Raw genomic sequence first — 12,922 nt, 5'->3', positions numbered from 1 at the left:
GAGTTAATGAACAAGTGCTATAAAGGGGTCTGTACTGTGCTACCCAGGAGTGGGGAACCAAAGATGCCCCTGGAAGTACCGTAAACACTGGAAGAGGTGCATCAACAAATATCGAGACATCATTGTAGCATGAATACTGTATGGTGGTGCATATCCATAGCCAGCCACAATGTTAGGGACACCTGCACAATCTAAAGACATCCAATGCAAGAGACGTTTCCAAAAATTTCAAATTAAATAAGATCACCTAAATATTAACAACACCATATAAAAATACACCAAAAAAAGCACTTGAATGAGAACAAATTACTTTGTCAAATGTATTATTTCAATATATAAAATAAAAATTATTATTTCTAATAACAATATAAAAATGTGAATAAAAATTTACATACCCAATTAAATTGCACATTTGATCATCTACTAACATGCCATCATTTTAAAAATCTGAAGTGGCCCACCACTGACTTAATGTGAGCATATATAACAAATAGGATTCTTTCAACAGCTCTAGTACATTCAATGAGGTGCATGCTTAGTTCATTTTCGTTTGAAAGCTACAGAAACTCCAACCAAGAAATCCATTAGGCTTGTATGTATTGTGCATTGTCAACAATTTGTGCAACAGTAAATTACGGTAGGTGGTGACACTGTAACTGTCATGTTTATTTTCAGTCTTGTTTAGTCCCTGTCATGTTTAGCCTCTGTTTTCCTTGTGTGTTCCCCTTGTCGTGTCATTTCCTGTTTTATTGTGAAAAGTCTGACTCCTCTCGTTTCTGGTCACTTGCTCTTCCTCGTGTGGTGTCTGTGTCAACCCTGATTGTGTCCACCTTTCCCCATTACCCTCATGTGTCATCCAATCAGTGCCCTCAGCCAGGTGTGTCTTGTCATGTCATTAGTGTTGGTGTATTTAGTCGGTTGTCTCCCCCCTGTCTGTGTCGGTTCATTTTTGCTGTTGCAACTGTCGTAAGTCTTTCGCCACGTCACGCTGACCTCTTCGCCTGATCAGGATCCATGTCATGTTGTTAGTCTCGCCTTAGTTGTTTTGTCATGTTTAGCTTCATGTTTTGTTAGTTCAGTTTATTTTGTATTTTGAAGTTAGGTTTTTTTGATTAGATATTAAAACGTCTTTTTGGACTGCACCTCTGCCTCCTTGCCCTGCCTTCCCGCATCTGGGTCCTAAAGCCCCACCTTACTGACAGTAACCTCATCTCTTCCATATAGTATACTGTATTAGCTGAGGCTCACATTATTTATTCATTTATTCATTATAATTCAGGGTTCTTGGTCAAATAAATTGTTCAGTGCATTAGAAGGCACATGTAGATTTGTCTTTGTAGATAAAACAGTGCACTTACCATGCTATTGTCAGACAGCACGGGATCGAACAGGCTGTCCAGGTAGCGGTCCATTCCTCTATGAGTCTGACCATCACTGAAAGCATCAGATTCCACTGCACATAAGGCAGAAAGATCCTCAGCTTCAATCCATTGCATTGTGCTACACTCACTGGCCACTTTATTAGGTACAACTGCATGACTAATGATCAATCAATCAATCAATCAATCAGTGAAAGATGCACGTGTGTGCACCGTGGCTGTGGTAACCGTCAGAGTCAGACAGGCTGTAAGCTGGTCTGCAGTCTCCGCTCAGAGGAAGGGAAGGTGGAGGTTCGTCATCTGAATCAAAGCCGCTACCAAATAATGTTCTAGAATAAAATTGAAAGAAAAAAAAAGCTTCAGCGATGATAATACTGTATTATGTCATGCGTGGGGTGTGTCTGTGTTGTGCTGACAGGCTGGTATTGGCTCGGACTCTCGTGGGGTTGTCAGTACTAATGATGAAGTAGCTTTTCTGCTTTGGGAAGTCATTTGGAAGTTCCAGGTCTGCGATCAGGTCCATCACGTAGTCGTGACCGGCTAATTCCACCCACTGGCCGTGCTCTTTCATCAGGACAGAACTCCCTCTCCACCAGTCTGAAACACCCCTGCAAGAACCCCACAATGCAAATGATGTATTTCCTCAAATAGTCGACTGGTGTATTTGGAGAGAGGCTAATTGAAGCATTGTGCCTGTTTAGAGCTGAAGCCACTATTTGAGGATATACTAGATGGCTTTTATTAAAATGATCAACTTTGAATGAGCACCTGTGGTGCAGGATGTCTCCCGCTAAATCCTCGCCGCTGGTCCAGGAGTGAACTGGACACAGGAATGACGATCCTAAATAAGGAGAAGAATCGCAAGGCCATTTAGTGCTTTCAACAGAAGTAGGTTATTGTTCAATTCAACACATGATCAACATTGTCATCAACAATTCAGATGTTCTTCTTACCGTCAAAACAATGTACATGTAACGCCATGTTAGCTTTCTTCCGGTTGGCCGTCCACTCCAGCAGCGAGAGCGGATAGGTCCGTGAGGTCTCAGGGGCGGAGCCTGAACACTGCTGCATCTTCTGACTGGCTTGGATGAGTCTATGTTGTAGCAATGCTTGGCAACCAGTGGCAGCGTGGTCGGAAACAAACCTAAAGAGAAACGTCCCATCATGAATATCATACATTGATTGATGATTCATGACAAAGTAATTTCATCAGTGCTTTTACTTGAGTAGATATCTGTCCATCTGTGGTGAGGGAGCGAAGCTGCAGACACAGGCAAGCAATAGAAGCCAGCCTCTCTCTGCATTGTCAGCGTTGACGTTTCGCCACACCTGGTTGACCACCTGAGACAAAATCTCGTCCCGTAACCCGGGAGACGAGAGACCTCTTTGGATGATGTAATTGCCAAACATGTTCTCCTGAGTGCCATTCAGGTGAGGGTCACCCATGAATCGTAGCACCTGTGGAAGAATACATAAAAACAAAGAAAGCATTTGTGGGACATCATTTGACTTCCAAGCGAGATTTCAAGGTCCACCTACCATGTTGAAAAGCTGCAGAGCTTCTGCTTTCAGGTCCTCTTCTATGGAGGTTAGAGGTGCCTCCATGGGTGTCATCAACATCCCGAATTTGGGCTCCTACCACAAAGATGCATTCATTGATTGCGGGATTGATTCCAATATAATTCCAAGGGGACGTTGTACTTTGTAGTCATTTTATAATGCATCAATTTTGTGTCCAGGTTCAAATTCCACTCCAGACAAAAACATGGGAATTGTGAGTGTTTGAACCCTCAAAACTCCCAAAACTGTGTGTGTGTTTGTGTGTGTGTGCGCGCGTGCGTATGCGTGCGTGTGTGTGTGTGTGTGTGTGTGTGTGTGTGTGTGTGTGTGTGGTAGAGTTCAGTTCACCTCAATGATTTCATTGTTGTTTATGATGGACCAACTAATAGCTAAATTTCTTTGAAAGGAGGTCATTACACGTTCAAGAACTTATTCAATATTGGTGCCAATTCCTTATGTGACATATGAGTGACTAATGTGTCAATCTTGATGGAATTCAGGCTAATGCAGGAAGGTATCCATGAGGGACGAACATTTTGATACTAATCCAAATTGAGTTTCTTTTAATTTTAGCAAGTCAACAAGATCATTTTCTTGCTGCCTCAAAGCATTTCCTGTAAACGAACTGACAGACTTGGATGACGCACACTTACTCTGAAGTAGTTGAGCACGTAACGATAGAAGGGGTAGTTATTGATGTCCAGAGGCAGAGTGAGTTGACTGGAAGAGGACTCTTGGATATGAGGAGCCTGAAGCAGAGCCAAGCAGTCGGAGTGCAACTCTCGCCTGGCTGACAGAGAGAAAAGAGACAGGATTAGCAATCAGTCACCATAAATATGTGTTGCATAGTAATCCATACAGACAGCGTACAAACCTCCTGCTGCTTGCAGTAGAGCACCGAGCTCTGCGGGGATCACCAAGTGTGTAACATTTACCACTTCTCTTTTCATCAGATCCTGCTAGGAGACTGACTTTAATCTACTAATGGAATCAAGCGTAATAGTGTGCCAAGGAAAGTGAGCTTGCTATTACCATTTCTCTCTTCTTCCTCTCCTCCTCAGCTCTCCGCTGGGCCATCATCTTCATCTGCAGGCAGACGGCAACAATCATAACCATGTCAAGTGGAAGACATTACGATGCAAAGGAAGAGCAACGGATTTGGATGTGAAATATTTTTTTCTTTATTGCTTGTGGTTGATATCACTAGTGTACCTTGACATATCGTTTCCGGCTGATATAAAAGTTGACAAGGGACCGGAACCGAACCAGACTGTCCCTCATTTTCACATAGTGCTTTCTAAATTATATGTAGGAGAATTCAACAGTAAGGATTTGTATCCATTCATACATTATATACCATACAAATTGTTATTAGTTTTGAGATTAGGGCTTTGTGGCCCACCTCGTAAGAAAGCCTCTACAATGCGCCTGCAGCCTGATGATCATGTTGCGGAGGTCCACGTAGCGTTTCCGGACAAAGTACATGCGAGCGTAACGCTGCAGGGTGAGCGCAGCAAACTGGCGACAGCGCTCCCGTTTACACTCCAGCAGCTGGTAGACGGCCTCCTTCACAAACAACTGCAACAAGCACAACAAAGTTACACGTTGTGAATGATTAATTTTGATCTGAGTTGTATAATCACTTTGACCGTAGGGAGGAGCAAACCTTCGTGACCCCGACATGGTAGTCTTCTGGGTTGAGAGGACACAGCTTACCGAGCAGCAGCACACAGTTGTCGCCATTGGCTGATGGAAGCTGCTGAATTCCCGCTAGTGATTTATATCTATGACAAACACCTCGATGCATTCAGTGATATTCAAACTGAGCTTGGATGGATTTTAAGTTTCACAATAAAGATGGATGCTTTGGAGTTGAAGGGGAAGTCAACCACAAAAATTTATTTTGGACAATAATATGATCTATGCAGTCCCACTAGTCTAAATATGGTATTTTGGTTAATATTGCGTTAGTGGAGTAAGAGTTAAGCAGCAAAATCCAACAGTCTTTATCAATTTTAGAAGGCAGCCATTTTGCGGTTTGCTGTGGAGTGAAAATGACTTCACAGTTGCTCAGGTCTCAGGTAACAAACAATCACAGCGCAGCTTCAGAAAACAGGTGAGCTATGATTTGTCGTTGCCTGAGCCCTGAGCAACTTTGATGTAATCGACAGCAAGTGGCAAAATGGTCGCCTCCTGAGAGGGATAAAAAAATGGCTGGATTTTGCTGCATAACTCAATTAATCAAAATCGCATGTTTAGACTAGCGAGATCACATATAACATATTATTGTCAAGAAATGTTTAAGGCTGTCTTCCCCTTTAAACATTACATTGATTAATATTACATGTGTAGGAATATGAGTTATGCAGCAAAATCCAGCCGTTTTTATCCCTCAGGCATTTTGCTACTTACTGTCATCTGAAGATGACATCATAGGTTTCTGAGGGCTCAGGCAACAACCAATCACAGCTCACCTGTTTTCTGAAGCTGAGCTGTGATTGGTTGTTACCTGAGACCTGAGCAACTGTGATGTCATTTTCACTCAACAGCTAGTGGCAAAATGGCCGCCTTTTGATATTGATTTTTTTTAAATGCTGGATTTTGCTGCTTAACTCATATTCCACTAAAGCAATATTAATCAGAATACAGTATTTAGACTAGTAGAACCTATTATTGACAATAAATTTTGGGGGGGTTGACTTCTTCTTTAAAGTCAAAATCAGATACTGAGAATACTGAGTATTTCACCTGAACAGGAAGACAGAGAACGGCATCCGGACAGGATACCCTTCTTTACGGATCCTGATGGTCTCCATGATGCCGGAGTGTCGCAGCTGACCTTTGACCAGGTCGTCTTCAAACACACCTGCATGCTGAACACACATGTGAACATTTCTTTAATGACTGCATTTTGCGGGGTTGCCAGCTGGCTCTTTTGAAACTTTACCTTCATGTTGTTTGGCTTAATGCAGCGGACAAAAAACGGGTTGCACCTGAAATAGAATGAAAGTAATACAAATGAGAAATCTTTCAACTTGTTCTACGTGTTTATCAGTGTATTTCACCTCTCCATTTTGTCCACCAGCTCCAGCAGGGACTGTTGGAACTTGCTGCTGACGGTGGATGCTTGGTATTTCCTGGTGACCGTGCTGCTTTTCTGGCCTCCTCTCTGCTGCCCCAGGACATCTGCGTGAGCCAGGAAGAGGTTTGACACCATCTGAAAGTCAGTAAGTTTGTGCTGTGGTTGACCAAGAAAAAGATGGGAACCCTTTTTTTTTTTTTTTTACATGCACGCACGCAACCCAATATCAGCCACAGGCAGATGAGAATCCGGTTTATGTTCAGCAGGATGAGCATTTAACTCACTGTTAAATATATTTGAAGATGCTTCTCTCACCTTGTTCCTGCTCTTAATGAACAGGTCCAGGACATCTTGACGGACCTGGTCGTAGTTTTTATCAAGGAACTTGTAAACCTGCAACATTAACATGGGGGGGGGGGGACCATAATGTCACCTGTCAATATTGGGTCTCCCAAAAGTCAGAAGTACTCATTCCTTGTTTTATTTCATTTTCGGTGTCATTCAGACAGACGTGAGGCCATTGGCATTAGACAGCTTGGGCTTTGTAGTTTTTGTAAGCATATCATTCCCTGGCCTGTGGCTCAACAATTGACATTGCAGCAGTCCTGCAGAAATTGAAACCTGGCTGGTAGTAAGTTTTTCTGTCTCCGACTGCAATTCAGTGTCACTTTAGGAAGCTTTATGACTGCTCTAATATATTTTATGATATGTCCTGCTACTAGTACTATTGATTAAAAACACCAAATTCCTAGAGCAGGCATTCACACAGACATGGAAAGTCTACCAAGAGAGAATGCGAGAACATCAACAAAGGTTCAAGAGATACTTGACTCATTGAATAATATAATATATATCATTAATGAGATAACTTCATTATTTTTATGAACAATTATGCTGTTTTCGAGGATGATCGGAAGTCGGACTTCTCCGAGTTCAAACCAGGAAGTGTGTACGGGAACGCCCCCCTTGAACTCCCACTTGTGAGACCCTGACTTCACCGACAGACTGCAAATGACGTCACTCTACAATGGTGACCTCTTTAGAAACACTGTGAATGGTAAAACATAATTTACTTGAGTATAAAACTAGATAGCTTTCTTCATTCATAAATATTCGACATAACTTCACGTAACACAACATACGTGACAATATGCCGCTATCTCTCTGCATGAAATTATACGGTGAACTTGATGAATACTTATGAAATAAGATAAAAATAATACATGAAACAAAATTGCGAGAAGGTAAGTTTGCTGGAGTTCAAAATGAGTTTTGAGGACCAAAATGGAAAGCAATTCATCACTATCCGCCATTTTGGTTTGTTTACCTTCGCCTCGAACGCTTTCAGGTCGAAACTGGGAAAAAACAACTCGGATATATCTGACTTCCGACCATCCTCGAATGCAGAATTAGTACCTTTTAAAACAAATGTTGCCACTTGTTGTCGACTGAAAATGACATCACCTGTGCTGAGGAAACGGGTAACAACCAATCATGGCTCAGTTTGCTGACCAAACACGAAAAATAGGTGAGCTGTGAGTGGTCGTTACCTATTTCCTCAGCACAGGTGATGTCATCTTCAGTTGACACAGTGGAAAATGTGTTTTTACAGGTATTAATTGTACAATAAAAATAATGAAGTCATCAAATGAATTCTGAACAAAATATGAACTTTTTACTGCTGAAAATGGCTCAATGAGTCAAGTATCCCTTTAAATTCAGTGAATGCTCCGGAGAGTGATACACTTTTCCCATACTGACTTCATGTTGTTCTGAGGCTTCAAAAAAGATGATTTTATGTTAAATAGCCTAAAGTTGGTAAAGGTTAAAGTAGGACAAGTTTCCATACTCACTGAAAAAGTGAGCTGAAAAACTAAGTGTACAACTGGAATTAACACCTTTCTGACAGTGTCGTACAAAATGATTGTTTTATTGCGGTCAATCGTACCAGATTGTGTGTCTACAAACTAGTTCAGATCAATGTACCTGATAAGTGACACGTCCAGCAAAATGCTTGATGGCGAACTCGGGAAAGGGCATCTTTGGCTTCACATACAAGGAGTTGTTGCCGTGGTGATAGTGACACTTTTGGAGAAACGTATGATCTGTTGCCTATGGACACACCAGAGGTTTGACTTGCAGAATAACAAAGTCTAGCATATGTACAGTATGCATATGTGCTTTCCCTTGCTCACCTGTGGGAAACAGCTCTGGTCATCCAAGATTCTCAGAATGCCATGCGGCTTAGCTGCGATGAGGTCAATGCAGGGTTGGTTGTCATTAAATGGTATGTCCTGCCATGGAATTTGCTCCCTGTTGTACTCCTCCTGCATGGGAATCATAAAACTAATATGTGCCAAATAGTCTATATTTTGCATGAACACTCCTCTTTATCCGAGTTGTTTGCTTAGTGCAAGCAACTTACCTGTTCCTCTCTGAAAATGATCTTATTAAAGAAGAACTGCAGGTACTCGTTGGCATAATTAATGCACAACTGCTCAAAGCTGTTGTAGGCCAGATCCTGTTGTTGGCACACACGCAAGGCATAGTCACATACAGCAGCTTTAGGAAGACGATACATACGTCTTATCAAACCACAAAAGGTCACACCAGACGATTACAGTAGTTTACCTCAAATCCATAAATGTCTAGTATGGAGATGGAGAGAGTGTGTTGACGAGGATACACCTGAGTGTTGACCCGCTCTGTTAACCAATGAAAGAGCAGCGAGTACAAAATCTTGGCAACAGCATCTCTAGAAGACAAAATAGAGTCATCATTGAGGGGAAAAAAGTGCACATTTTTAGACAACCAATAAGACTCGAATTGCATGACGTTTAATGGAAATTAAATACCCCGTTGCTGTTTTTGGCCATTAATGGTTATGTGATCGGCTGCTATAAAAGTGAAAGAAAAGCATGCTGGGTATGTGACTAATTTTGACTACGTATTTATTACCTGGCATCTACAGCACTTTCCACAGTCAGCGGGGTGTAAATCTTGTCTCTCATCGTTTCCTGTGAAGACAGAAGAAGATGAGTCATGAGTCCTACAGTATGTACACGGTGTGTAATGAAGAGTGAGCAGGTTGCACAATAGCTGCATAAAGGTAAATAGCTGATCCCAAAATCCATCATTTGAGTGATGCAATTTGTGTTTTTCCTCCAAAAGAATGAATTTTTACAATACATTTAATAATACTCCCAAATTGACATAATGAAGCAGCTGTTTTATATTCCCAAAACACTTTTTTCATGACAATGTCCATTTCAATCAAATGTTGATGGCCTTGTGATTGTATGTTGCCTGTTAATATTGTGCAAGTGTGTAGTACTAGTAGATCTCATGTCAGTGATGGGCCTGCCTGAATGGTAATGCAGAGCCCAAAATCTTTACATTAATTTAAAGTACCTCTGATTAACCCCAACTAAAGTTCAGATGTTCTAGTAGGCTTTTTCTGACATCTTTTCTTCTTAGCAGAAGGCTGAGGGTTTTGTACTAACACTGACTTATATATGAAACTGTACACAATTCTGTCTTCTTGACTAAGGCCTTAGTTCCAACTGAAGAAAAACAACCTCAAAGCATACTGCTGCCACCATTCATGCTTTGCTGTCTATGTGGTGTTCTATTGATGATGAGCTGTCGTGTTTGCGACAAACATACCTTATGAAAATATGGCTGTTTTTCCAAATTTTCAAAAGGAGCCAATGAAATGCAAATTTTGCATAACATCGCAATATAATAATGTAAATAAGAAGTTCCTACCATAATTAGACATAGCCCAGTTTCAATACACTGACAGCGACAATACAACATACAAATCAATCAAATCATTTGACATTACTTGCAGGTATGTGGCAGTAATGGGTGCATCCTGGACATTAACATTATCTATAGAGGTGTTAAAAATGTAAACAAAACTTGTCACTACTGACCATGACTTTATAAGTGATGGCTTTTTGCAAGCCTTCCGGAGAGATCTGCAACAGTTCTGCTACCACCCTGATCTCTTGAGCGCTCACCACTGTCGCCACCTCCTGGCCGTCAGTCTGAAGTGCAGGAGAGGGAGACATCTTTAGAAATACTGACTAATACTACACTCAGCAGTCATTTCATTATTTACACATGAATAATCTGAGAAATCTCTGTTTTGAATGGCACTGCCAATGACATAAATTGTCAAATGAGAACTGTCTTACACTATTGGTTACCCCAGTGGTGGGCTGTGAGCATCTCTATGGAAACATGACCTGATATTTCTCAAAGTAGACGTTGCCCAAGTGCAGTATGGAAGACAAAACTCTGAAAATGGCTGACTGGTCATCTGGGGTGAAGTGGAGGATCTCCATGGCAGCAAGCAGACGCTGGAAGTCCTCACCATCATCCTTTCCTGTAATCTCACAATCCTCTCCCTATGTGGGAAAACCAGAGAGCACATTATGACGTGAAATAGTATAGAAACTTGAGGAAGACTTCCAGATGTCGCAGCAAAGTGTCACCCACTTGGTTGAGGTAATAATAAGTCTCGGGCTCCTGGAGATAGAAAGTCTGCTTCTGCTGAAAAGGAAGACCTGCCAGCATCTCATAGAAGATATGGTAGTTTCTTTCATCTTTGGCCTGAAGAGGAAACAAACGTTGCATTAGACACCTCCTTGAACATACATGAGTCACCTGATGATGAATGTCTGCAAGCATCACCTGGAAGACAATGCGAGACTTTTCCAGAAGATATTGAGAAGTTATGGCACCACTGATTACACCACTAAACAGAAAAAGTGTGGAAAAGAAGAGTGTCTGAAAAGGAAGATGTTGGGTTCTGAGACCAAAGACATTAGCAGAAGCATCATACTCACTCCTCCATAAAGACTTCCATGTGTTTTCCAAAGCGACTGGAGTTATCATTCCGTACAGTTTTGGCATTTCCAAATGACTCGAGCAGAGGAGCAGCCTCAAGTATCTACAATAGCAGCCATTTAAACACACAATATTTCAACATCAAAGCTGGATGATAAAGACGTTGAAGGGGAAATCAACCTGAAACATTTCTGAACATTAATGTGTTATATGTGACCTCACTAGTCTGAAGATGACATTGTGATTAATATCACATTTGTGGAATATGAGTTATGCAGCAAAATCCAGTCGTTTTTATCCATCTCAGGTTGCGGCCATTTTGTCACTTGCTGTCGACTGAAGATGACATCACAGTTGCTCAGGGCTCAGGCAACAACCAATTACAGCTTACCTGTTTTCTAAAGCTGAGTTGTGATTGGTTGAGCAACTGTGATGTCATTTTCACTCGACAGCAAGTGACAAAATAAAAACGGCTGGATTTTACTGCTTAACTCATATTCTACTAATGCAATACGTATTAACCAGAATAGCGTATTTAGACAAGTGGGGCTGAATAGAACATATTATTGTCATGAAATTTATCATCACAATTATTTAACTTAAATTGTTCTAATAACAAAACACAGCAACCGTGATGTGGTAATGGTACATGTGAAGATGGGCTTGATAATACAGAATATAGAACAAATCATGCAGGGAACCTTACGCTACCTCAATCTGTGCCGAGAGTGAAAGAAAATACACACAAGGACATTAGTCATCATTCAAGTTAGGATCAAGTGTGTGTGTGTGTGCGTCCACATGTCATAGTATGCATGCATACCTGTTGGGCAAGATTACATGTGTGATGTAAAGCTACAAGGTAGCGAAGGACAAGTTTGGTGGCCTCTGTTTTGCCAGAACCGCTCTCCCCACTGGAAAAACAGTAAAAACATTAACTGGCATGCTCAGCATTAAATAAAATTAAATACAGTGTTTTCCAACCTTTATTGAGCCAAGGAACGCATTTTACATTGAATTATTATATATATATACATTTCTGACAAATGATGGTAAGTGAAATTGGATCATTTCCCATAGCACACCAGTGTGCTATGGAACCCTATTTGGAAATCACAAGTACACACTTTATGGACACTACTGACACGTGACCATTACTTGGCTTGAAAACATGTTTGATTTTAGTTACAAACTGTCCATGGTGATAAATGAGACTTCATGGGACTAAAAGGGAATTCAGTTAATGGTTATAAACTGGAACTGATTGAAAAGTGTCACACATGTTACTGGCAGAGAGGTTGTCTGTGATTTCTGAGGCTATCGCACGTGCTAGGACTTTAAACAGAAATGGTCCGAAGTTGCTTGCAGTTTTAAATGGACAGGCAGGAGTATAAATTATTCAAACAGTTGATTTGTGAGATGAGCGTAGAGTCGGTGTCTTACCTGATAATTATGACTTGATTCTGTTTGGCATCCATCATTTTGGAATAAGCAGCATTTGCAATAGCATACAAATGTCTAAGGAGGAAAGACGTGTCACATTAGCAAGAGGATGCAATGACCTGTTGTACTATTGAACCATGTGCTGATTCCAAACGCCTTGTGAACCATTTCAAACGACGACTTACGGAGGGTTCTCGCCCAGGGCGTGACCCCTGTACTGCAGCACCATGTCCGTCCCATAGATGTTATACATCTTATAAGGGTTCACAGAAACCAGAATACTACCTATATAGGTCTGACAGGTATACAAAAAAGCAAGTGACGCTTAATAATTCAATCATAGAAATTATTGATCTTTGAATGCAACATATTGTTAAAATAAATGAATGTGAAACTTACATAAATAAGATTCCGTTCAAACCTTTTTTTTAGGTTGAGAAGAACAGCATTTTCATGCATCTCCCTAATGAAAGATGAATAAATAACATATTTTCAACTGTACTATTTTCTTTTTTGTTTCTTGTGCTCAATGTAAAGGTGTATTCAAGGATCTTCTCGAAAAGTAGAAGCCAAACATCCGTTTTTCTAAAAAAAATGCACA

At 40.9% G+C, this 12,922-nt stretch overlaps 1 protein-coding gene across 1 annotated transcript in view; it reads right to left on the bottom strand.

Annotated features, from left to right (window-relative positions):
• myo15aa (myosin XVAa) overlaps positions 1-12,922 on the bottom strand; it is a 39,715-nt gene that overhangs the window by 15,682 nt on the left and 11,111 nt on the right. The window contains exons 3-34 of the mRNA XM_077557224.1: positions 12,721-12,784; positions 12,507-12,616; positions 12,322-12,396; positions 11,702-11,792; positions 11,590-11,595; positions 10,878-10,981; positions 10,723-10,786; positions 10,528-10,641; positions 10,275-10,436; positions 9,960-10,073; positions 8,980-9,038; positions 8,653-8,776; positions 8,447-8,542; positions 8,217-8,348; positions 8,008-8,133; positions 6,337-6,414; positions 6,005-6,156; positions 5,887-5,932; positions 5,688-5,812; positions 4,606-4,723; positions 4,342-4,517; positions 4,152-4,236; positions 3,972-4,025; positions 3,814-3,895; positions 3,593-3,729; positions 2,919-3,014; positions 2,602-2,837; positions 2,333-2,523; positions 2,148-2,220; positions 1,796-1,987; positions 1,593-1,708; positions 1,359-1,453 (exon numbers count right to left, since the gene is read on the bottom strand). Of these exons, the coding sequence (XP_077413350.1) occupies positions 1,359-1,453; positions 1,593-1,708; positions 1,796-1,987; positions 2,148-2,220; positions 2,333-2,523; positions 2,602-2,837; positions 2,919-3,014; positions 3,593-3,729; positions 3,814-3,895; positions 3,972-4,025; positions 4,152-4,236; positions 4,342-4,517; positions 4,606-4,723; positions 5,688-5,812; positions 5,887-5,932; positions 6,005-6,156; positions 6,337-6,414; positions 8,008-8,133; positions 8,217-8,348; positions 8,447-8,542; positions 8,653-8,776; positions 8,980-9,038; positions 9,960-10,073; positions 10,275-10,436; positions 10,528-10,641; positions 10,723-10,786; positions 10,878-10,981; positions 11,590-11,595; positions 11,702-11,792; positions 12,322-12,396; positions 12,507-12,616; positions 12,721-12,784 (3,493 nt within the window). The remainder of the gene's footprint in view (positions 1-1,358; positions 1,454-1,592; positions 1,709-1,795; positions 1,988-2,147; positions 2,221-2,332; positions 2,524-2,601; positions 2,838-2,918; positions 3,015-3,592; positions 3,730-3,813; positions 3,896-3,971; positions 4,026-4,151; positions 4,237-4,341; positions 4,518-4,605; positions 4,724-5,687; positions 5,813-5,886; positions 5,933-6,004; positions 6,157-6,336; positions 6,415-8,007; positions 8,134-8,216; positions 8,349-8,446; positions 8,543-8,652; positions 8,777-8,979; positions 9,039-9,959; positions 10,074-10,274; positions 10,437-10,527; positions 10,642-10,722; positions 10,787-10,877; positions 10,982-11,589; positions 11,596-11,701; positions 11,793-12,321; positions 12,397-12,506; positions 12,617-12,720; positions 12,785-12,922) is intronic.

Source organism: Vanacampus margaritifer, chromosome 2 (genome assembly GCF_051991255.1).
Source record: "Vanacampus margaritifer isolate UIUO_Vmar chromosome 2, RoL_Vmar_1.0, whole genome shotgun sequence".
Lineage (NCBI taxonomy): Eukaryota > Metazoa > Chordata > Actinopteri > Syngnathiformes > Syngnathidae > Vanacampus > Vanacampus margaritifer.
The sequence above is the reverse complement of the archived record's forward strand: the minus strand, read 5'-3'. Positions and strand labels throughout refer to the sequence as shown.